The sequence below is a fragment of the Prionailurus viverrinus genome, chromosome D4 (assembly GCF_022837055.1).
Source record: "Prionailurus viverrinus isolate Anna chromosome D4, UM_Priviv_1.0, whole genome shotgun sequence".
Classification (NCBI taxonomy): Eukaryota; Metazoa; Chordata; class Mammalia; order Carnivora; family Felidae; genus Prionailurus; species Prionailurus viverrinus.
The window spans coordinates 7,641,243-7,667,103 of NC_062573.1; the positions used below are offsets into that span (position 1 = coordinate 7,641,243).

Sequence of the window (25,861 nt, forward strand, 5' to 3'; positions counted from 1 at the left end):
CAATGTTCCACCTGCCCAGAACACTCTTCCCCTCCCCCACTACCTAGCCAACTCCTACTCATGTTTCAAGTCTCAGCTGAAAAGCCATTTATTCAGCAAATCTGTTCCTAACTTCTCTTTCCTGGGAAGGATTCCCTGTAATGTATATTGGTTTTCATAACTGTGGTATAGGTGTTTTTCTGTGTAATTATTTGCTTACCACTGTCTTCACTGCTTGACTAATGAGCTCATTAAGGACAAGGTTTGTATCTTTCTGTTCACTGGGCTATCCTTGTCAATAGGAGCATGCATGCCACATAGCAAATAGGTATTAGATGAAAGGATGAAATATTTTCCTCCATGTCATATCAGAGAGAACACACCTGCCTTCATCTTTGATAAAATAGGGAATGCACCCTAGAGCAACAAAGTGCATTCCTCTTTATTTCCATGTTGTCAGCACAGAGCCCAACGTCAGGCTCAATCCCATGAACCATGAGATCATGATCTGAGCCGAAACTGAGAGTTGAACACTTAACTGACTGAGCCACCCAGGTGCCCCAATTACCCAATTTTCTATTAACAGTTTCGCTGGTTAATAGAACTAGAATCTATGGGACCCATGGATGGCTCAGTTGGCTGAGCATTGAACTCTTGATTTTAGCTCAGGTCATTATCTCATGGTCATGGGATCAAGCCCCACACTGGGCTCTGCACTGGGCATAGAGCCTACTTGGGGTTCTCTCTCTCCCTCCCTCTCTCTCTCTCTCTCTGTCTCTCTCTCTCTCTCTCTGCCCCTCCCCCACTTGAGCACTCTCTCTTTCTCTCTCCCTCAAGAAAAAATTAATAAAGAATCCATAAGCCCTGGTACACAGCTTTAGTATAAAGAGAAGGCAGTGCCCTTTTGACAGGTGAAATTCTTTTTTCTTGAGCAATCAAGATACCAGAGAGAGACAGAGAGAGACAGAGAGAGGGAAAGAACTCCTTCCTGTCTACCCTAATTTTAAATTTTGCATGAATGTTCTTTCTTTTAGCTAATTATAAGCTTTCTCTTCTTGACTAAAGTCAAAGTTTTATGTTGGAATTTGGAGACTGGATGGGTTTATCTATAAGACAAAAAAGGGAACTGTTAAATCAGCCAGAATTTTCCTCTTCTATTTTAAACTTAACAAAACTCATGGAGCATATACTATGTTTAAGACTCATGAGAAGCGTGGGAGGGGGAGAGATACAAAGATACATAGAGCATAGCCTTTTTGGTTTTCAAGGAGCTTATACTTTAGTGAATAAATGCTGTAATCAAAGTATAAGCAAAGTGCTTCTGGTACACAGAGCTGGATAAACCTCTGATGGGTAGAGTAGGAGGTGTCCCAGAGATATTGCTGACAGTGATGAGAAGGAGGATGACAATGGCAAGGTGGATGTTGTATTGATGTCACAGCTTGTCTAACTATACCGGAAAGAAGGCTACTCTAATTTAAATGGTAAAATTGTCTCTTTGTTTTTATTTTCAGTATTGCCACATTTTTCTGTCTCAATAGAACCAGAAAATAGTTTCATTGGCTATAAGGACTTCAATGATTTTGAAATTACTATCAAAGCAAGGTAAGAAAGTTTTCTTTTTTCTTTCTTTTTTTTTTTTTTTCAGATTATCCACTTAAATTGAGTGCTAACTCTTGTTGGTGATAGTTGCCCGAAGTGAGAAGTGTGATTCCTCCATCCACTTTATTGAGATATTGTTGACATGTAACATTGTGCAAGTTTAAGGTGTACAATGTGTTGATCTAATTTGCATATATGTTGCAGAGATCTGTGATTTACTGGCAGTGTTTTTCGTGACTTTGGGATTGACTGAGGAAACATCGGGCTTATAGTTTATTTGTTTTGATTTTTTGCTGATTCTGATTTTAGTTTTGCTGGTTACTCAACAGCAAAAACTCCTAAAGTTTTAAGTTCAATGTGTGTGTTTAGGAACCAGCATGACATAAGGATATTGGGGTTGAATGTGAAGACTTTATTTCTCGTCATTTTTTGATGGCTTAATCAACCAGCTAATGCTCCATGACCTCTTCAAGACCCAATGCTTTAAAACCACAACCATTTACAACACAGCGGGGCAGTTCTGCTGATCTGGGCCAGGCTGAATGTAAGCGGTGCTCCCCCGTGTGCCTGGGGTCAGTTGGCAGCTCACCTGGGGGCTGGCTGGTCTAGGGAGGTCTTATTTTCATGCCTGGCAGTTGACTTAGATTGGCTGAAAGTACAAAGAAAATTGGACTATGTGTATCTTTCATCATCCAGCAGATTTGTCTGTAGTAGCAGCAATGCTCAGAGAAAGAATATAGAAGCATAAAAGTCCATCACTTCTACCATGTTATCTGTCCAAAGCAAGTTACAAGACCAGCCCAAAGGAAACAGATTTCTTTTATACCTTTTACCCACGAGGAGCTCCAAAGGTGGTAGATATATGGGGCAGTGGAGAACTGGAGTTAGTTTTGCAAGCAATCTCCTACAAAAGCTCAGGTCATTTAAAAATGACAATATAGGGGCGCCTGGGTGGCGCAGTTGGTTAAGCGTCCGACTTCAGCCAGGTCACGATCTCACGGTCCGTGAGTTCGAGCCCCGCGTCAGGCTCTGGGCTGATGGCTCGGAGCCTGGAGCCTGTTTCCGATTCTGTGTCTCCCTCTCTCTCTGCCCCTCCCCCGTTCATGCTCTGTCTCTCTCTGTCCCAAAAATAAATAAACGTTGAAAAAAAAAATTAAAAAAAAAAATGACAATATAATATCATTAACCAATTTGCGTAACTATATGTGTTGGGCATCTTTCTAAGTACTCTGTATATATTAGCTTACTTAATCTTTATGAAATCTCTATGAGATAGTTACTATTTCTGTCCCCATATTACAAATGAAGAAACAGAGGTACATAACTGTTAAGTAATTTGCCCAAGATCTCACAGCTAGGAAGTCCCATGGTCTGTCTGGTTTCAGGGTTCAGGCCTTTCAACACTATCCTACACTGCCTTTCTTGGTAGCATTTATTCCTAAAATAGAGTGTTACTTAGTCTAAACCAACATAAAGACTCATTTGACAGAGAATTAACAAAATGACTTCTTGTAGCTTATTTTTTTAATGTTTTATTTATTTTTGAGGGACAGAGACACAGGGTACGAGCTGGGAAAGGGCAGAGAGAGAGGGAAATGTGGAATCCACAGCAGGCTGCAGGCTCCGAGCTGTTAGCACAGAACCCTATGTGGGGCTTGAACCCATGAACTGCGATATCATGACCTGAGCTGATGTCGGACGCTTAACTGACTCAGCCACCCAGGCGCCCCAACAAACTGACTTCTTTTAATGGAGGAACTTACTTTATGTGTGCAGACCACGGATAAGGGAGGTTAGCTCTAGCTATAGTATTGTTTTCTATGCAGCAAGTTTCCTTTAGCCTCTCTTTAGTTCTAAACTTAAAAAAAGAAATACAAAGTTAGAATGTTAAAAAAGAACTTATCTCCTCTAACAATGAGATTGAGCATGCTGCTTCTAAAGGTGTAAAAGAAGGTAGGGCACGGTGCTTCACTGATACCAAAATCATCAAGGAAGCAGTGTTTCCTGATCCCGGACCTGAGGTCTTTTGATCTCCTCAAGCAAGATCCGTTTTTTTTTTTTTCATCTAGCACAGAGTCATAAAAATCCGCACTTCGACTTTATTATTATAGCTTTATGAGGATAAGATATAATAGGGGATGGAAGACACTTTAAAGTGTATCGAGTGCTTTATGTAATTTCGAGTTGTTACATTTGATCTGAATTTCATTATTGTAACCATGTTAGCAAAACAATTTTATGGCATTATTGTTTGGCAGATATTTTTATAATAAAGTTGTCACTGAGGCTGAAGTTTATATCACTTTCGGAATAAGAGACGACTTAAAAGATGATCAAAAAGAAATGATGCAAAAAGCCTTGCAAAACACAATGGTAAGACGTTAAGACACGTGCGTTCACTCGTACCTAAAGATGCATCACAAAGGCTGGAGAAAAGTCACTTCCAAATCATCTAGTCCAACCCCCCATTTTACACAGGTGTGCAAGTCGAAGCTAAAATGCTCTCTTGGCTTCTCCTGGGCCTCAGGATGAAGTCCACTTTGTGTGACATCAGCCTCCCTCACCAGCCTGTCTCCTGCTCTTTCCCCTTTCCCTCTCTCCTGTTCTGGTCACTAGTTCCTGGAACTCTCACTAGTCTCTCTTGCCTCCAGGTGTTTGCAGTGCCGCTCCTGCCTGGGAATGCTCTGTCCCTTTGTGGCTTCTGCCTCTTTGTGGCCTGGCTAATCCCTTCCTACTCTTTAAATCTCAGTGTTAACACCCATTCTCTGGGAAGTCTTCCCTGACTCCCGTCAATTAGGTTGGCTGCCCCTGCCAGCTCTTGAGCCTCCCTTACTGGAGTATGTTTTGTACTTTATTACAGTGTTCTCAACCAGAGACGTTGTTTACCCCCAAGGGCACATTTGGCAATGTCCAGAAAACATTTGTGGTTGTCACAGCTAGGAAGGAGGGGGGTACTACTGGCATTTAGTGAATAGAGGCCAGCATGTTGCCAAATTCCTGCAATGTGCAGAGCAGCCCTAACAACAAGTTATCCTGTCCAAAATGTCAACAGGGCTGAGATTGAGAAGCCCTTCTTTACTGCAATGGTTTAGTTGCTTCTCTCTCATCCTCTACACTGAACCCTTTGTGGGTCTGAATTGTTCCCATTATATGCCCAAAGCCAACCTGGTTCCTGGCAAATGGCAGGTGCTCTATGAATATTTCTGAGTGAATGAACTCATTGGGAAGTTATTTGTTCATGGTCAAGGGCTAGTGGTTGCCGGAGCTCAGATTAGAGCCCTGGTCCCCTTATCCCTTGTTCAGTGTTCTTGACACTATACCTCAGATGATAAGGGCTCATGTCATTCTACTGATTCTTGTATATTCTTGTATACATTCTACTGATTCTTGTATATTCTTGTGGTTTGTATCATCTTGTGGTTTGTATTTAGCCTATGTTTTTCCAAAGAGTTCTATTTATTCAAGTTATAAATCAGACACCTCTTTTTAATGTAAGATTTTATGCTGGACACTGAGATTTGAAGGTAAATAAGACAAAAGTCCCTGGCCTCAAGCTACTGGATTTTAGAAGAAAAATAAGGCAACATCTATTTCACTGTTGTGGTTAATAATTAAATAATATGATATGACTTAACTCTATGTCCCTTTACCCATTGGGTGTTTTTAAGTTAGTGTTTCCATGTGTACGCAGTGAAGTCCAAATTAAATATCATAGAACCCAACAAACTCTCAGGAGCAAAAGTGAACTAAAATCAGGCCCAGAAACATGGGTGACAACTCAAAGATTAGAAGAAGGAATCTGTGTCAGCTAGTACAAAGAACAAAAAACCAACAACAACCAACCTTGTTGAACCATATAGTGTTTATGACTCTTCCTATACGTCTACCCAAATTAAGTTAGAAAATAGTATTCTGGGCTCAACTGTAGACTCAATCATTCACTCTACTGGTGACAATAAACTACTCCTCTGATAGTTGCCTTCTATTTAGAAGCTAATAAAGGCAGATTTTGTTAATTTTTCCCTTCTCTGATGTCAGACGCTTAACTGACTGAGCCACCCACGTGCCCCACCAAACTGAAATACCTCTTTCTGAAAATACCTCTTTCATTTTCTCTGAAATACCTCTTTCATTTTCCCTTTTCAAAAAGTTGATCAATGGAATTGCTCAAGTCACATTTAACTCTGAAATGGCAACTAAGGAACTGTCCTATGAAAGTCTGGAAGATTTAAACGACAAGTACCTTTATATTGGTGTCACAGTCATAGAGTCTACAGGTAAGTTTTCTTTTTCCTTGAATAATATTTAGACAGCATATTAAAAGTATAAATAATTTCTAAAATTCTTTCATATTTTATTTTCTTCCATAGCTAAATATTCCTTTTCATATCATTAAAAACAGATTAGAGTAGAGCTCTGCCACTCTATCATTGGGTCTCTATCACCCCATGTGCAAAAATGGGATAGCACTGCCCAGTTGACATCTTGAGTAGCCTAGCAGGCTATGTGACTTGAACATGTAGCACCCCAATGTTCTCACCTGGTAAGAATAAAAATCTAAATGACATTAGGTATGTACAAATGTTTGATAAAATGCTATGCAAATGGAAGATACTGCATTATCATTTAGTCTCCTTATCCGTACAACGATGGTGTTGAACTATATACAACCTAAAGCCCCTCTCAGCTGTAATATTCAGGAATTCTATCTAAAATCAGAGATAATGGTTTTAAAATGGGTACAATAATAGCATACATATAGGGTTGTGGTGAGGATCAGAGAGTCAATATATGCAAAGCACTTAAAGTAATACCTGTCAGCTAGTGAATACCATATAAGGTGTTAGCCCCCCTCCTCCCCCTTCCCCTCTATCTTCTTTTCTCCTCCCTCCCTCCTTCTTCCTCTCCTGCTCCCTCTTCTCCTTTTCCTCCTCCTCCTCCTCCTTCTTTCCACTTATTACTTTCTTAGCATCCTTAAAACTATCTTAGTGCTCTCAACCCCGACTCCAGTGGTTTGTAATAGTCATTAATTATTACTCCAAATTCGGTCAATTTGTCTTACTTCTGGTGTCTTGATTACTGATGTTCTTTATATTTTCAGGTTTGTATTAAACCCCCAAACTAACTTGAACAAGTTATGTAACAGCACTAGCCCCTCCTTTTTGTGGTGAAATGAGAGTTAGACCACATGATCCCTAAGGCCCCTTCCGCCTCTTTGTATTTGTCCTTGAAGGGTAGTAGAATGAAGAATGGCAATACTTATCCAGTTATTGAGCACCTTGTATTTATCAAATGGTTGATAGATGTTGGAGAATGATACTCCTTGCCCAGGATATTACTTTTGACATTATTTTAATGTTTGTTTTTTACTTTTATTTTTTCTCAATTTATTTCAAATAAATTCAGTTTAAGCTACATTTATGAGATATTCAAAGAGTGTTGCTAAACATACAGGCTTACAAATATGAATGCGTGTAATCCCAGCATTCAAGTGGCTTACAAACTAGCATTGGCTGTAAGACAGGGAAACGAAGAATTCTGTTATAAGCAGGAATTCTATTTGCCCTCTAGGCAAAGTTCTGAATGCTACTGACCTTCAGAGGTAGGTGAGCTCCTAGATGATTGCTGAGCAACCAAGTATAGCACCCTGAATGTAATCAGTCTTGAAGGATAAGTAGGGTTTTGAGGCAGGGATGGTAGATGGGGAGAAGTGGGACGCCATCCATAGAGAGGACATACCACAGGTAGCAGGCCAGACTTGATCTTTGAGATTATCTGGCTGATTGCCCAGTTGGCCGAAGTATAGGATATGCATATGGATGTTACGGATGTAATATTGGAAAGGACTTTGGGGATACTGGAGCTTTGTATGTTATTGGGCCCCTGCCAGTGGACTCTCAGGACTCCGTCTACCTCAGGCACTCTTTTTCTGTTTTCCTCTCCATATCTCTCCATATCCCTGTGCTCTACAGGTGAATCCCTGCAAAGCTTAGTGCCTAGTCCTTTCCCTCTCTCCATAATCCTTTGTACATATTCAACTGAAACTCAGGCCACTGACAAAAAGTGGTGGCCCTTCCTCACCTTCCTCCCCAGTCCAACCCTGTAGCTCTCCTTGCACAAGCCTTGGATATAAGGCTTTGGAAAACACCCGAGGTCTAAACTTTTCTCTGCACTGCCCCCTTTGAACCAAGACTACTGATAAATGAATGAGTGCAGGAATGGAGCAAGTAAGTGAATAAGTCTGTGGAGACATACACAGGTCAAACAGATCCCCGTAGGGATTGGCATATTCTTAAAAAAGGTCAACGTGATGCATGTCATTTCTTTAGGTGGATTTTCTGAAGAGGCAGAAATTCCTGGCATCAAATATGTCCTCTCTCCCTACAAACTGAATTTGGTTGCTACTCCTCTTTTCATGAAGCCCGGGATTCCATATTCTATCAAGGTAGATGAAGAAGGGAAGGTTGCTGAATATGGTTCTCTTTTTCTGTTTACAGAGAGCATGGGGATGGCAAACAGGGGAGGGAAGCTGGAGAAGGGAATCACAGAGGGAATTCATTTGTAAAACCCTCTCCTTAAGATGCAGAAGGAGGTGGGAAACTGCTGGCCAGCTTCAGCCTCAGAGTGATTTCAGCCTGTAGGGCAAGTGCCGGTATTTAGCAAGTAGTCAGGTAGCCTGTGCTAGGCATTCCCTTAAAAAGCATTGCATTAAGTTATATGTAAATAAAACACCGTAATTTTATAGTTAAAAAAAAAATGCCAACATTTGGGGCGCCTGGGTGACTCAGTAGGTTAAGTGTCTGACTTTAGCTCAGGTCATGATCTCAGAGTCCGTGAGTTCAAAACCCACGTCAGGCTCTGTACTGACAGCTCAGAGCCTGGAACCTGGAGCCTCCTTGACATTCTGTGTCTTCCTCTCTCTGCTCCTCCCCTGCTCATGTCCTCTCCCTCTCTCTCTCTCTCTCTCTCTCAAAAATAAATAAAAAGTAAAAATTTTAAAAAAGTAAAAATAATGCTAACATTTAAAATTATTTGGTGGCATGTTCTTCAAAAGCCTTAGAAATATCACTCCTTGAAAATAAAACCCCTTTCTCTCCCCATTTTCTACTTCCCATGTGTCTTATCTGAGTTTGCATTTCTGTGCTTTTCAGTCTGCCCCGTGGTCTTTGTATACACCTGTCTCCACCTCTCTCTGTGTTATTCGCCATCCTTTCCATTTTGGCTCTTTCTGTCCTTGCTTCTCTGTTTCTCTCTTTCTCTCTCTCTCTCTGTTTGCTTCCTCCTTCCTTTTTACTATTTTCTCTCCTCCCTCTACTTTTCTTTTGTAAAATATTGGTAGTATAGCGTTAATGTGTTCATTTGACTTTCTAATTATATTTTATTTAGTGTTTTATATTTTACTATGTATAGTACATATTATCATTTATAATATAAAAAATATAATCATTTTTAAGATGAAAATCTTTGTTCCCTGTTCTTAGCTTAGAAAGCTAGAACAGAGTGTTTTACTTTTTTATTCTTTGAAAATGTGTTGCTATTAAAAATCAACTTTAGTATAATTAAAATGTGTTACTTAATATTCACTGTGGGTCACTGGCTTTTAAGAGAGAAAGAGTTACCAAGCTAAAGCAAGTTTTGTATGTGCTTAAAGTATCTAAATAGAATTAGGCCGTTCTATAATCTAAGGCCATGCCTCTCTCTACTGAGTTAAATGTGAATAATTTATACTTTGGTGGGGAAGAAGAAAAATTATTTCAGAATTGTTCCGCTTAAAAAAAAAAAAGTGATGAGCTGCTGAAATGGATCTGGACTGTTCTGGCAAACAGGTGCAGGTTAAGAATTCATTTGACCAATTGGTAGGAGGGGTCCCGGTGACCCTGAGCGCACAAACGGTCGATGTAAACCAAGAGATGTCTAACTTGGAGTCGAAGAAAAGTGTAACACGTTCCAGTGATGGAGTAGCTTCGTTTATGGTTAATCTTCCATCTGGAGCAAGGATGTTGGAGTTTAACGTGAGCTGAATTCTCCTGTTGGACTTTCTGGGACAATGTGTGCTTTTTGACTGTGTGTTTTGGCTAGTGTGCAGAACAGATGCAGTAGATTTTAAACATGAGTCCAGAGAACAGATCCGCAATTTTGCATTCAAAGGCGGGGGGGGAGGGGGGGGGACGGGGTTGGGGAAGGCACCAGAGGCAATATGCTAATCCATTGCCTGGTTCTTGAGGAAGATAAATCTATCATTTTCTATTTGGGAATTAATGATTTTCTCTTACATTAGCAAGACTTTATTAGAATAGGTATAGCTTCGGAATAAGTATAGCAGTGGAAGTCAGCGGTAGAAACATTCTCTCCCTCACCCCCACTTCTTATCTTTTTTCAGGGACACAAAGAGGTCACACATGGAAGTTTCCCTTTTTCCTAGCTGCATAAGCCACTCTACTTTAGAGCTCAGTTAACAGGCTTCTCTCTCAGCAACTAATGTTTAAGTTCCCAATCCGCCCCCGCCCCCGCCCCATAAATGATTAGTTAATGCACATTAATGACAGTTACATGCATACATTCACTATCATCTACTAAGCACTTAGGAAATGCTAAGAGCTTTCTGTTGAACACATTTAGTACCCAGTTAGTCAGCTCTATGAATTAGAGAATATTATTTTTGCCATTTTGCTGCTGTGGAAATATAGGCTTCTAACCTCTCTTGTGATTAACTTATCCAGAGTTAATAAATGGTGGCTCTGGGATGCAAACCAATGCATAGCTCACTCCAGAGTGTGAGCTAATAACCCCTTTGATAACAAAGGGGTTATTAGCCATGATATCATTTCTGCCCCATTCCATATTTATAAGTACACTTCCGTGATGCTACTTTACAATGAAACTGGACCAGAAAGTCTGTGCGATGTTCACTCCTGTCCCCAGTCCTCAAGGCCCCCTCTTGCCACCCTTCTCTTACCCCCAATCCCTGCCAACCCATGGGAAGAGGAGTCCCCAACTTGCCAGGACATTTCAGGAAAGGTGCCAATATTTGTTCCGGAAGCATCTTTGCCTCTCCCCTTCACCAGACTTTCCCACCATGGCTCATAACCCCATATTATTCCAATTATTGTCCATAGTCTTTGTAAAGTTACTTGATATCACAGCTGTACAAACATTGGAGTAGTGGAGGGTTTGTTTTTTTTTTCCTCTTTAGCATCTGGTGTTGTGAAAGTTAGAAATTTATAAAGCAAAGAAAGAAATTTACAAGGTATGTTTCATAAAAAATATTTCATCACAGTCCACATATCTTTTTTGAAATTTCCCTTTTCAGGTCAAGACTGATGACCCAGATCTTCCAGAAGAAAATCAAGCCGGCAAAGTTTACCAAGCAATAGCATATTCATCTCTCAGCCAAAGTTACCTTTATATTGACTGGACTGGAAACTATAAACCTTTGCTTGTGGGAGAATATCTGAATATTATTGTTACCCCCAGAAGTCCATATATTAACAAAATAACTCACTATAATTACTTGGTAAGTACAGTAATGATAGATTTAAAACTATCTATTCCCCCACCTTGAACATTTCTCTTTGCTTACAGAGGAACATTAGAATGACCCCTTATATTTGTTTTTACAAGGTACTTTCAAGGACATAATTCAATTTGATAATCAGTTTTTTCAAAAACCTTTGAGATGGGTCATGATTTTCATGACCATTTCCCAGATGAGGAAACTGAGGAACGGAGAGGTTAAAACGCTCACCATGGTCACTCAGCTTGGAAGAGGAATATTTTTTTATTTGAACTGGGAACCTCTGACTCCTTATCTGATACGCCCTTCGCCTAAGAGAGCCTGATTACTCCACAGAGACTGATTAAATTTTCACATTACCTCTGCTCTATTTCATGGCCAAAGATTACAGGCCTAAACCTATTTCAAATATGTGCATTTCATTGGCATAAAAGGGAGACTCAAATCCTGCTCTTAAGAGTTGAGTCATTGGGGCGCCTGGGTGGCGCAGTCGGTTAAGTGTCCGACTTCAGCCAGGTCACGATCTCACGGTCCGTGAGTTCGAGCCCCGCGTCAGGCTCTGGGCTGATGGCTCGGAGCCTGGAGCCTGTTTCCGATTCTGTGTCTCCCTCTCTCTCTGCCCCTCCCCCGTTCATGCTCTGTCTCTCTCTGTCCCAAAAATAAAATAAAGCGTTGAAAAAAAAAAAATTAAAAAAAAAAAAGAGTTGAGTCATATGATATCTACCCCAATTCTACCCTTTAGCAACATCCCTATTACATCCCTTATATTAAACAAAGGTGGCCAATCAAGCCTATAGGTGAAACCTAGGACAGAAGGTGGGGGAAATCTTAAGGGCTTCCTGACATTGCCAAAGAAATGGAATGAATTATTCCAGTGGCCAGGCCAAACAGGTGGTGATAGCTTTTTCAACATTTTTGAGAAAGAAGTTTAAAAAAATAAATGAGGAACACAGATCATATTGATGGATGAAGAATTATGGGACCTGTTTAGGAACTATGTACCAAAACCACATATGCAGTCTATTTAAGTTTGAGGACAATTTAAGTTTGAGAACATTTTGGGTTCATGTGATTTGTAACTTGTTTTTTAGCCATATGCCTCCAATACAGAACCTAATCTCTGGCTTTAAAACTTAATTCCAGGGGTACCTGGGTGGTTCAGTTGATTAAGCATTCGACTTTGGCTCAGGTCATGATCTCATGGCTTATGGGTTCGGACCCCGCATCAGGCTCTGTGCTGATAGCTCAGAGCTTGGAGTCGACTTGGGATTTTGTGTTTCCCTCTCTCTCTGCCCCTCCGCTGCTTGCACTCTGTCTCTCTCTCTCTCAAAAATAAATAACATTAAAAAATTTTTAAAAAAGGGCGCCTGAGTGGCTCAGTTGGTTAAGCATCCAATTTCGGCCTAGGTCATGATCTCACCGTTCCCGAGTTCCAGCCCAGCATCAGGCTCTGTGTTGATAGCTCAGAGCCTGGTGCCTGTTTCAAATTCTGTCTCCCTCCCTTTGCCCTCCCCTACTTGCACTGTCTCTCTCTTTTTCTCAAAAATAAATAAACATTAAAAGTAAAATTTTTAATTAAAAAAAAACCTTAATTCCCAAATAAGATGCACTCTATTCATGCATCCATTTTGTTTTAATCAATAAAACAAAAGAGATTTTAGTGACAGCATGATCACTTTAAATAGATTTGGGGTCAACTCTTAGCTCTCTGATTTCCTAGTTATGTGATTTTGAGCTAAAATCAGTATGACATTTAGTTAATTCCCAAGCCCCAGTCCCTTTATCTATCTACACAGTGGGTGTAATATTCCTATCCAACTGACTTGTGAGAAAGAAAAGAATTAAGTAAACGGAAAGGTTCCTGACCTTTCCTGGTTCCTGTTAACCAGGAACCTTTCTTTCTCTTTAACATACTTTCTACTCCATCTCCAAGCTCCATATTGAAAGCAAAACTTTTGTTTTTTTTGTTTTTTTTTGTTTGTTTTTTTTTAATTTTTTTTTTCAACGTTTATTTATTTTTGGGACAGAGAGAGACAGAGCATGAATGGGGGAGGGGCAGAGAGAGAAGGAGACACAGAATCGGAAACAGTCTCCAGGCTCTGAGCCATCAGCCCAGAGCCTGACGCGGGGCTCGAACTCACAGACCGCGAGATCGTGACCTGGCTGAAGTCGGACGCTTAACCGACTGCGCCACCCAGGCGCCCCAACTTTTGTTTTTTAACATGGTCACTACTGCTGTTTATTTTTAGATTTTATCTAAGGGCAAAATTGTCCACTTTGGCACAAGAGAGAAACTTCCAGATTCATCCTATCAAAACATAAACATTCCAGTGACACAAAACATGGTTCCTTCAGCCCGTCTCCTGGTCTATTACATCGTCACAGGAGAGCAGACAGCAGAGTTGGTGTCTGATTCAGTCTGGTTAAATATCGAAGAAAAGTGTGGCAATCAGCTCCAGGTAAGCCACAAATTATGAGTCACAATCAAATTTTCTTCTGAATAAAGGAGACTATAAATATAACTACTTGTGAAGTTTTGTCTCATGCAAATAACCTTGTCTTTTCTTTTTCAAATGATCTTTTAGGTTCATCTGTCTCCAAGTACAGATGTGTCGTATTCTCCAAGCCAACATGTATCTCTTAATATGGCAACTGAGTCAAATTCCTGGGTGGCTTTATCAGCAGTGGACAGTGCTATATATGGAGTCCAGAGAAGAGCCAAGAAACCTCTGGAAAGAGTTAAGTGGTGCATGGCCTTGGTTGCTGGGTCTTGGGGTGGCTCTGTATAATGCTTCACAAAGTGTGGCCCCAAGGGTAGGTTGTGGGGAAGAATTAGGGAAGACTGGATCTGCTTCTCTGTAAATATCCTCAAAACAATGGCTCTTAGGAAGGTAAGCTATCCTCATGTTAGTCTCTAAAACATTGATTCATCCTTTTTTGTTTTTCCAAGTGTAGCATATGACCATAATGGCAATTATATTCCTGGGGCAAAAGTGCCATCAATTTGGACAATTTTGAGATTGAACCTGGAGGCGGGGGGCTTTATAAAGTGGCAGCATAATGGAAGACTGGATAGGCAGCCTATGGAGACTTTTCTGTTTTTTGTTTTCTTTTTTACTCTCATTAAAATCTGGAACAAAAGAATGTGAGAATTATTCACTTCCCCTAAGTTCCCATTTATCTCCCCTATGCCCTGCTAACTATTTTGTAGGCTTGAATTTCTTTGAACAAAAAACAAAGATAACTATACAGTTAAAACCATTCAGAAAAGAAAAAAAAAACATTTGGGATCAAAATTAAAACTGGAATAAGCTTCCCCAAACAAGTTCTCACCCACTTAGAACCTAGAGCCTTCTTCCTCTAAACATAAGAGGTTGTGCTCATTTCTTTTTAGCAACTTAAAAATTAATTTGTCTGTTAATTTAGTCATTCATGCATTTATTTATTTGTTTGTTTGTTTGGATCTTATATTGACCACAGCATTCATTCTATGTCCAACACACCATGGGTTAGTTCCTAAGAATCTTCTCACCAAAGCGTAAAACTTAGTTCTTGTTTTAATATTGAATGTGTGTGTATTTATACATATAAAAGGACACACTAAAATAATGAAGTTGGGAAATCTGGTCTTTGGCCGTTTGACAGATGAACGATGGCCTGATTTGTTCTACCCATGTGACAGCCAGTACCTTTAATTCTTCAGGGAAACAATTTATACATCTAAGTAGACTCCACATTTTGCCTTGAGTTAATTCCTAAGAATTATTAAATTAGCTAACCACCTCTGGACAGGTATTTCAAGTCTTAGAGACGAGCGACCTGGGCTGTGGGGCAGGTGGTGGCCGCAACAATGCAGATGTATTCCATCTGGCTGGACTCCTCTTTCTCACCAACGCAAATGTAGATGACACCCGAGAAGATGGTAAAATGTTCAGCTTTTTTTTTTGGTTTATTCTTCAAAATGATTACTGAAATTTACATTGATCAATTCACATTGATACCATTTTTGTAATTGTCTTCCACAAATTCTCTACACTGATCTTAGAGAGACATGACTACGTAATGCCCCAGTACAAAATGTTTTACTGGCCATCAAGATAAAGTACAAAATCTTTAGTGTAGTCCTCAGGGATCTTCCATGGTCTTCTCCCCAGCTCTCTCCAATTATCTTTTGTCTTGCTCTATCTTACCTGAGGTTTAAGCTGTGCAGACCCAAGTGTAGTTCTAGGGGTGGCCCTCTGCTATTTTATTTTATACCTTTAGGCCTTTCCCCATCAGGACTGCTTTCCCTTGTATTAGCCTGGAGAAGCCGATAAAAGAATCCCCTCCTCAATAAGGTTTCTTCCCCATACAGAATTGATCATTCCCTCCTCCTTTCACAGAGAGAATACTGTGGGGACTAGCTCTATTTATAAGTAACACAGTAGCAGGGCATCACTGAATATTCTTCCATTTCGTTATGTATTTTGCCTCAGCCAATGCACTGTGAGCTCTTGAAGGACAAGGACCACATCTTAATCATATTCTTTCTGTGGCTATAAAACTGTTCATAATTATATTTGACCTGTTATTCATAATAACAGAGCACAAAGAGCAAATAATAAAAGTAGCATACCCAACAAAAACTTTGCTCACTTTAAATGCTTAGATATTTCTCTGTAATCAGTGGGTCAAAGAGGTTGCAGGATTCAAAGCCAAACTTGGATCAAACAAGTCAAACTAGAGGACACTAGATCATGAGCTCCTCTAAGGTAAGATAAATGTTAAGATGTGTTGTGCACGGTGCCTAGTCAAACACAGGCTCTCAGAATTTGTGGAATACATGAATGACTTATGAATGTTTTAAGTACTTAAATAATTTCATGGAATTTTCTTTTTTGTCATTTTAACTCTTTTTTCCTTCTTCTTCTTCCCCTCCTCCTTCTCCTCCTCCTCCTTCTCCTTTTCCTTCTTCTTCTTCCTCCTCTTCTTCTTCTTCTTCTTCTTCTTCTTCTTCTTGTCTTCTTCTTCTTTTTCTTCTTCTCCTCCTTCTCCTTCTCCTTCTTCTTCTTCCTTTAACAGATAAGCCCTGCAAAGAAATTCTCAGGCCAAAGAGAATGCTGCAAAAGAAAATACAGGAGGAAGGTACTCTAAAAGTTTGATGCAATTATAAAAAGGTTATGATCCTATTATTCAAAAGCTGGAGAGAACGAACCATTATCTAATTATTCCTAATCCAAATGGAATGGATGAAAAGAAAGATATGTACAGATGTCTTAGCTTACCTCTCTCAGAAATATTAATCCAAATAACTCTACAACTTCATTTGGCATAACCTCAGTCTGAGGAAAATAAGTATTATTTCTATCTCTAAAGTTAAAAGGTTAACTTTTTACTTGTTACAAATATTTCCTCTGCATAGACTTCATTTGGCAATTAAAATTATATTCTTCCATTTTCTTCTGACCAAAATCATGATTTGATTAACTTTGGAGTGTACCTAGAAACCTATTTCTTCTATGCCGTGTATTTAACAGCTGATAGTATTTTGGATTATTCTTTGGGAAATCAGTCTAACAGAAATTATTTTTGAACAATTATTTAAATGGAAATGTGATCACTGGTGATATTAAAAGAGGAAGAATGTTGAACTGAAAGTCGGTGGCCAGAGTTCAACTAATAATCATGCTTAGGGTAAGATAAGAATTCCTTCCATCTATACAGGAGTTATTTTAATTCCAACCCTAGTTCTAAGTTCTAACAATATGAAAGACACTGAGTAGTTTGGGCACTTATGATAAAATATGAGCACTTATTGGGACGCCTGTGTGGCTCAGTTGGTTAAGTGTCCAACTTCGGCTCAGGTCACGATCTCATGGTTGGTGAGTTCAAGCCCTAGGCGAGCTCTGTGCTGACAGCTCAGAGCCTGGAGCCTGCTTCAGATTCTGTGTCTCCCTCTCCCTCTGCACCGCCACCCCCCCACCTCATGCTCTGTCTCTCTCTCTCAAAAATAAATAAACATTAAAAAATTTTTATTCATATTCATTTTTATACATTCAAATTTATATTCGTTAAAAATATTTTTTTAAATATTAGCTCTTACGATGCCACCAGTGGAGTTCCACAAACCACATCCTATAAGAAAAGTTTTAAAAAGCAGGATATGTGGCTTAAAGAAGGAAGCACTTATACAGTGCTGATAGCCATCTTCAAATATTTGAAGGCTTCTCCATTAACTTATTTCACTCAAAGGGTGCTGAACCCAAGGTGCCAGTGTCAAAAGTCAGTATTTAGCTTAATTGCAAGAAGCTCTTTAAACATTTAATACGAATGAGAATGATCTGCCTTATGAGACCACATTCTCCCCATTCCTGGAGTACCCAGCTGAGTGTGGGGGGTCACTCACCTAGCCTTGGCTGTTGCTAGGGGTCCGGGGGTGGGGGCAGGGTCATGTGGCCGTAGACCCAAGGACCCCTCAGGATCCCTTCTGAACCTGGGGTGCTACGACTCTGTGCATAATCAAGGACATTTGCATCATTACTATTTCAGTTGCTAAATACAAACACACAGTATTGAAGAAATGTTGCTACGACGGAGCCTACCGTAACGAAGATGAGGACTGTGAGCAGCGTGCTGCCCGCATTACAATAGGTCCCAGATGCGTCAGGATCTTCAAGGAATGTTGTCTTATCGCAAAGAAGCACCGTGATGAGGATCCTCTTAAAAACATCCAGCTGGGAAGGCTGCGTGAGTTTGACATTTTCTATCAGAATTCTGCTCAGTATGGGGAATCTTGTATGATCCTGTTCTGCTAAAAAAAGGACAGTTTTCATGTTTTATTTAAAATTGAAATTAGACTGGGGCTCCTGGGTGGCTCAGTCAGTTAAGTGGCCAACTTTGGCTCAAGTCACTATCTCACAGTTCATGAGTTTGAGCCCCACGTTGGGCTGTGCTGACATCTGGGAGCCTGGAGCGTGTTTCAAATTCTGGGTCTCCCCCTCTCTCTAACCCCTCCCCTGCTCATGCTCTCTCTCTCTCTCTCTCTCTCTCTCTCTCTCTCCCTCTCTCTCAAAAATAAATAAACATAAAAAAAGAACAAAATTTTTAATTGAAATTAGGAAAAAAAATGCCCATTAGAAGAAAATCAGTTATTGTTTTGGGGAATCAAAGGAGGCATATGTAGTAGAGAACAGAGCGCACAGGGCCACAGTCAAGACCCAAGGGCAAGTGTAAGGCCAGCTCTTTCTATAAACTTGAATCATTATGTATCTCCTCTGAGCCTCAACCTCCTCATTTTTAAAGCAAGAAGTGTAGGCTTAGATGATCTCCAACATGCCTTTGAGTTCTAGAATTCTAGGGTTCTGTGATATTACAACCATTAAAAATTTTGTTGATGCCTATGTTGACCAAATATAGCAAACAATTTCTAAACCTAGCATGAGGTTAAGTGTACTTACACAAAAGATTAAATCTTCCATTTCAATAAAATATATTTTCAGGATTTAGAAAACTCTCATTGATATGTTTCCAGAACTTTCAGGACTTTCATTGCATCTATATCTAATCAAAACAAAAGGAACAAAAGCAGAATGACAGCTCCTGTTTTCAGAATCTGTTTCTCTTAACAGTGTGTCTTAAACAGCGTCCACCCGAATGGATATATTTCTGCAAACGTAAATTTTTGTGGTCATTTCTTAAAAACCATGTTATTAGAGATATTTGGGTTGTTTTCAGATGTTTGCTTATTTCAAGGAGCATTTTCACAAGCCACCTAGTACATATATTTTTCATTGTCCGGTTTTTCAACTATAATCATCTGGTTTGGCTTCCACTGCATGGAACTGAGTTTCTGCTATTGCCCCCAATCCACCCCACCTCTCTGGTGCTCCGCTCTGCCCCTCATTCTAGACAGGTTGGCCTCCCAAAACTCCTATGGGTTTTGCAACTCTGCAAAGGTCTACATGGGTTTCTTTCCCTGCTCTGCAGCCTGAAAACTGCCTGCAGACAGTAAACCTGGACAATTTCAGGGTTCACCAAACCAGTGTCCCTTCTCTCAGGAATCATGGCCCTGGGTCACTTATGCTCTAATGTCTGAAAACTGTTGTTTTATATAACGTGCCTGGTGTTTTTAGTTCCTGGGGATTTTTCTTTCTTGATTTTTTTTTTTTTAAGGCAAAAGAGTAACTCTTATCAGTGCATCTTGGACAGAAGCAGAAATTCTGTCCATTTTATTAAGGGAAGTAGAAATAAATTTCCCTTAGGTAAACCTTCTTTATTTTATAATATAAACACAATTACTGTAATAGTAAAAATGCAAATAACTTTATAGATTGATGAGTATCTTCTATAATCTCAGGAACACTAAACATTTAGCAATTTAAGAAACAAATCATTGAAGATATTTTTGTGCTTTATTTGTTCTCTCAGTACTATTAGTGGAGAAATTCCAAGACCTTTAAAGTTCTATTTTGTGGGGCGCCCGGATGGCTCAGCCCATTAAACGTCCAACTTCAGCTCAGGTCACGATCTCACGGTTCATGAGTTCAAGCCTTGCATTGGGCTCTGGGCTGACAGTGCAGAGCCTGCTTGGGATTCTCTCTCTCCTCTCTCTCTCTCTGTGCCTACCCTGCTTGCACCCTCTCTTTCTCAAAATAAATGAATGAACTTTATTAAAAAATAAATAAAGTTCTATTTTGGGGGGCACCTGGGTGGCTCACTTGGTTAAGCGTCTGACTGGCTCAGGTCATGATCTCACGGTTTGTGGGTTCAAGCCCTGTGTTGGGCTCTGGGCTGACAGCTCAGAGCCTGGGGCCTGCTTCAGATTCTGTGTCTCCCTCTTTCTCTGTCCCTTCCCCGCTTGCTTTCTGTCTCTCTCTCTCTCTCTCTCTCTCTCAAAAATAAATAAGCATTAAAAAAAAATTAATAAAGCTCTATTTGAAAATCACTAAACAAAATGTTTCATTGACCTTTCAGAAAGTATTTAAGTTATAGATTAATGTCTGATCACGTTTTAAAATTTGGCTCTAAATAAAATGTGTGTTGTTTTTTCATAATCACATATACTTTTTCCCCCCAGATATAAAGACCCTGTTACCAGTGAGCAAGCCAGAAATAAGGAGCTATTTTCCAGAAAGCTGGTTATGGGAAGTTCATCATGTCCCCAGAAGGTATTATACTTCTTTGACTTTCCTCTGAAAAATGTGGGAAAATGCAAATATTATGGCCAAAAATCTGGAAACTACCCATTTCCCAATAGTTTATTTAAGAGTTAAGGCAATATTACCATTTGGTTAAATTTTGTTTTATTTGATTTACCTTTTTTTTTTTTTAACTGTGTGCTTTGCTCTAGTCATTACTTCCAGGACAAAATTAACTCTTGGTAAGGAAGGGTACTATTCTATTTAATTTCATCCCGCTTCAGTAAGCCTTTGCTCAAATGTGTGCTATATGCTGCAGTGAGCAGCCATCATCTTGTCTTGTCTTTTCTTTTCTGTTCTTTCTTTCTTCTTTTTCTTCTTCTTCTCCCTCTTCTTTTTTTGGGGGGTGGGGGTGGGGAGAGAGCAGGGAAGAGAAAGATAGAGAAAGAGAGAGAGAATCCCAAGCAGGCTCCATGCTGACAGTGCAGAGCCCGACACGGGGCTCAAACTCACAAACCCTGAGATCATGACCTGAGCTGAAATCAAGAGTCAGATGCTTAACTAACTGAGCCACCCAGGTGCCCCATTTTATTTATTTATTTATTTATTTATTTATTTATTTATTTATATTTATTTATTTTTGTGACAGAGAGAGAGAGAGAGAGAGAACAGAGGAGAGGCAGAGAGAGAATTAAGCAGGCATTTTCATCCTGAAATATCTGTATTAGGAAATAAATACTGATTAATAAGAAGAAAGATTCTCTTCTTGTTTTTCAACACACTCTTAGGGAATGCCTACTCTATCCCAGGCATTGGAAACAGTGATGAACAGTGCTGAGTCCCTGAGCATCACTGTTCCTTGGGGGCTCAAAGCATCGACTTTTCAAGCCCCAAGGCCCAACACTGGCATCAGTCTTAAAATGGGTCTCCTCGTCTCTACCCTCGTCTTCTCTAATTTTCCCTCCACAGTGTCACCCATTTCAGCTGACATTCCCCCGGGGCTAGCACTTCCTCTGGTAAGCCTTCCCACCACTCTCCCCCACCCTATCAGTGACTGGGGTAATTACCCCTCCCAATCAACCCTGTTGCCTATATCATACAGTGTTATAATGGCCTGTTTACCTGCTGTCTCCCACATGAGAAGGATTCTTTCAGGGCAAAGACTAAATTCAGATTACTGTTTTATATTCCAGACCTGGCATAGGGTCCAGCTTGTTAGAGGCACTCAAATAAATGTGTTGAATCAATGCACACTAGCTCTGAACTTTTTAAATGATTTATTGGTACAGTTATTACAATGAACTACAATGTATTTACTTAAGTGTTTCTTCTACTAGACTATAAACTATTTGAGAATAGGTTTTTGTCTCGTAAGTGCTGCATATTCAGTATTTAGTGCTATGCCTGACTCAAAGTTGGTGGACAACAGCTGTTTGTTGGATCAAAGAAATAAATGTATAAGCTTAATCTTAATCAGAATTTTTTCATTATGGGGGCACCTGGGTGGCTCAGTCGGTGGGGCATCTGACTCTTGAGTTCAGCTCAGGTCATGCACGGTTCAGGATTGGGCCCTAGTCGAGCTCCATGTTGACACAGCAGAGCCTGTTTGGGATTCTCTCTACCTCCCTCCCCCACCCTGCCCTCTCTCCCTAAATATATATTAAAAAAAGAAATTCTTACTTATGTTGACTTTGTTATGAGCACCGTTAAGGTGCATTACCTTTCTTCCCTATTTTAGAACATAGCACACGATAAATATTTTTTCTGTATGTTTTGAGTTTGCGGTGTTTCCAAGGCATCTTTCTGAATTTGAATTCTCATACAAGTGAAATATTTAAAAACAAGCAACAAGGGGCACCTGGGTGGCGCAGTCGGTTAAGCGTCCGACTTCAGCCAGGTCACGATCTCGAGGTCCGTGAGTTCGAGCCCCGCGTCGGGCTCTGGGCTGATGGCTCAGAGCCTGGAGCCTGCTTCCGATTCTGTGTCTCCCTCTCTCTCTGCCCCTCCCCCGTTCATGCTCTGTCTCTCTCTGTCCCAAAAATAAATAAACGTTGAAAAAAAAATAATAAATAAAAAAAAATAATAAAAAAATAAAAACAAGCAACAAGTAGGAGAGTTAATGAATCTATTTTTCTGGTTTGATTTTTCCTTAACACCTGATGTCATTTTGCTTTATTGTGAATTTTTTCTTTCTTCTAAAATAGTAGGCAGCAAACATTCTGTTTAGCGAATGGGGGCAAATTGGGCTACTCAATGTTTCACTGTATTTGAATATTAACACATTAATTTTCAGAAGCCAATTGCAATTTGTGCTACCTGATTCTCTAACCACCTGGGAAATTCAAGGTGTTGGCATTTCAAATAGTGGTAAGCAAACTTAAGTTGTATGCTCATTTAAGGAGTGATTTTGTTAGCAAAATGTGGTTTTTTTGTTATAATTTATAAACTCACCCAGGACTTCAGTGGTGTCATTTGTTAAATATCTTTTTAATATACTACAAAAAGACTTGGATATGCCCATATCTCTGACCATATTGACGAGCATTTTATAAATGCTAATGTCCATTTCCCATTTCCTTTGTTTTTCTCAGTGACTGGGAGCTTGAGTAGAGTTAGAAGCAAATGTATTACTTTTCCCTTGGGCTAATTCCCTTTTGTGGTGATTTAGTGGAGGTACTTTATAAATCACTTCAGGGTTGGTTTCACCTGTTTGTATTTTTTATTTCTTTAAAATCATGGTTTCCACAATCAAAATTTTATACCCATTAAATAGAGCCAATAATGCATATCCAAAAAGAGATTTGGTACTTGAGTTGATAAACATCCTCATGCCTTAAATAGAATTAAATATTTGTTGGAGAAATGAAGTTTTCTGTTAATACCAACAATTATTGAAATAAAGATCAATGAGTGGAAAATTCAAGGACATGACAGTACAGAGAAAAATATGATACAGTATTCCTTTTTCCTTGAAGGAAAGCAATTCTTAGACGTAGTAGTACTAATAAGGCATTAATAGGAATTCCCTAATATGCCTCTACTTTGCTTTCCCTTTGGACCAAAGGTATATGTGTTGCTGATACTCTCAAGGCACAGGTGTTCAAAGATGTCTTCCTGGAAATGAATATACCATATTCTGTTGTACGAGGGGAGCAGATCCAGTTGAAAGGAACTGTTTACAACTATAGAATGTCTGGTATGCGGGTGAGTAGGTATTTATGGTATGTTCAGATAAATGGAAAAAGGAAGAATTCTCTGATTTTATATGAATTCTATTCATGGAATGATCACATACACACACAAAAACACAAAAATTCAGCTCAGTGAAGGGATGAAGAAAGGCAGACTTAAGACACGTATTCTTATAACTCCAATTTAAAGAAGAATACAAGTCTGTAAGATAATCAGTATACTGTGGAGGCTCAGAGAAAGGGCTTCACAGGCAGTTCATTTATGTCCCTGGATTCTGAGTTTCTTCATCGTCTTGCATCTAACAGCCCTTTCCTTCTCTCTGTCTTTACCAGTCATGCTCATCTTTGCTTTGTAGATGTCCGGGTCCCCTCTGAAAGTTATTTCAGACATCGCACCGTTACTTTGTAGCTACAGGTCTGCACATCACTGAAACCTCCAATCCCTTGACTTCGTCACTCCTCTGTTATCCATTAGCCCTCTGCTGTCTTTACTTCGCTTCTTGTTCAGGTTAGAATCCATAAACTACCACTATAATCATAAACCACCCTAGTTAAAGTCACGTTAATTCCCCTAATTCTCTCTCACTCCTGGGTACACTCCCTGAAAAATTCCAACCATGGTTGGACCCACCATTTCTCTTCTTTCTGCCGCACACAGCTAAATAGAGAATTACGCAATAGGGTGACTGATTTCATTTGAAAATCACAGTCACAAAACTTTATATGGGAACTCAGTGTGTCCAAAAATCTAACTATAGTTTTTATTTATTTTTTTAAATTTATGTATTATTTAATTTACATCCAAGTTAGTTAGCGTATGGTGCAACAGTGATTACAGGAGTAGATTCCTGAATGCCCCTTACCCATTTAGGCCATCCCCCCTCCCCAAACCCCTCCAGTAACCCTGTTTGTTCTCTATATTTAAGAGTCTTTTATGGGGCGCCTGGGTGGCACAGTCGGTTAAGCGTCCGACTTCAGCCAGGTCACGATCTCGCGGTCTGTGAGTTCGAGCCCCGCGTCAGGCTCTGGGCTGATGGCTCAGAGCCTGGAGCCTGTTTCCGATTCTGTGTCTCCCTCTCTCTCTGCCCCTCCCCTGCTCATGCTCTGTCTCTCTCCCCAAAAAATAAATAAATGTTGAAAAAAAAATTAAAAAAAAAAAAAAGAGTCTTTTATGTTTTGTCCCCTTCCCTGTTTTTATATCATTTTTGTTTCCTTTCTCTTATGTTCATCTGTTTTGTATTTTAAATTCCTCATGTGAGTGAAGTCATATATTTGTCTTTCTCTGACTAATTTTGCTTAGCATGATACCCTCCAGTTCCATCCACATAATAACTATATTTTTTAAAAAGCTCTAATTTCATTCTCAGCGGTTTCCAAAAAGTTTGCTTACATGCTCTCTAAATGCTGAGGGGAAAGCTATGTACCCCATTGACATATTTTGAATTAGCTTCTAAAATTTTTTATCATAAGTTCAAAAAATATGCTAATCTATAACTTTTGGAATATTTAAATATTAATATTTTAATGAAATGGTTATATCAAATTTCTTTTTTTTTTTTTTTTTTAATTTTTTTTTTCAACGTTTATTTATTTTTGGGACAGAGAGAGACAGAGCATGAACGGGGGAGGGGCAGAGAGAGAGGGAGACACAGAATCGGAAACAGGCTCCAGGCTCCGAGCCATCAGCCCAGAGCCCGACGCGGGGCTCAAACTCACGGACCGCGAGATCGTGACCTGGCTGAAGTCGGACGCTTAACCGACTGCGCCACCCAGGCGCCCCTCAAATTTCTAAATGTATATAGCAGAATCTAAATGCCATAAAATTCCATTTTAATATACCCAAATAAACTGTAATTACCAACAGATTAAATACCAATTCCTCTTTGTGAACACATATTTCCATTTCACTCTCCTAATGTTGTATATGCTATGCTTGAATGTTTTCTATTGATCACCCTCATACTATGATGCAAAAAAAGTAGATATTTGAAATCAAAATTTTTTTTAAGTTTATTTATTTATTTTGAGGGAGAGAGAGCATGAGCAGGGTAGGGGCAGAGGCAGAGAAAGAGAGACAGTGAGCACAAGCTGTGGGGGAGCAGAGAGAGGGAGAGAGAGACAATCCCAAGCAGGCTCCACACTGTCAGCATGGAGCCCAATGGGGGCTAGAACTCATGAGCCATGAGATCAGGACCCAAGCCAATACCAAGATTAACCAACTGAGCCACCCAGGTGCCGCTGACATTGAAATATATTTAAATTCTATGATTATAAGACCCCAAGTGTCAAGTAATTGCTTGAGGATTTAGTTTAAATTGTATAAGGAATTTTGATACACATTTCTCCTCTGCCTTAGAATCTAAGGGATCATTTAACACTGTAAAAATATCAGGGAGAGTTTGTATCCAGACAAACATGGTCCAGGCATACTTTCCTTATCATAAAGTGTTTTAATGTAA

At 39.7% G+C, this 25,861-nt stretch overlaps 1 protein-coding gene across 1 annotated transcript in view; it reads left to right on the plus strand.

Annotated features, from left to right (window-relative positions):
* LOC125150343 (complement C5-like) overlaps nucleotides 1–25,861 on the plus strand; it is an 89,300-nt gene that overhangs the window by 18,923 nt on the left and 44,516 nt on the right. Inside the window, exons 7-20 of the mRNA XM_047830139.1 lie at nucleotides 1,494–1,584; nucleotides 3,840–3,954; nucleotides 5,732–5,858; nucleotides 7,911–8,026; nucleotides 9,408–9,593; nucleotides 10,892–11,095; nucleotides 13,345–13,554; nucleotides 13,681–13,833; nucleotides 14,888–15,017; nucleotides 16,157–16,219; nucleotides 17,624–17,821; nucleotides 20,151–20,241; nucleotides 22,505–22,578; nucleotides 23,276–23,415. Of these exons, the coding sequence (XP_047686095.1) occupies nucleotides 1,494–1,584; nucleotides 3,840–3,954; nucleotides 5,732–5,858; nucleotides 7,911–8,026; nucleotides 9,408–9,593; nucleotides 10,892–11,095; nucleotides 13,345–13,554; nucleotides 13,681–13,833; nucleotides 14,888–15,017; nucleotides 16,157–16,219; nucleotides 17,624–17,821; nucleotides 20,151–20,241; nucleotides 22,505–22,578; nucleotides 23,276–23,415 (1,898 nt within the window). The remainder of the gene's footprint in view (nucleotides 1–1,493; nucleotides 1,585–3,839; nucleotides 3,955–5,731; nucleotides 5,859–7,910; nucleotides 8,027–9,407; nucleotides 9,594–10,891; nucleotides 11,096–13,344; nucleotides 13,555–13,680; nucleotides 13,834–14,887; nucleotides 15,018–16,156; nucleotides 16,220–17,623; nucleotides 17,822–20,150; nucleotides 20,242–22,504; nucleotides 22,579–23,275; nucleotides 23,416–25,861) is intronic.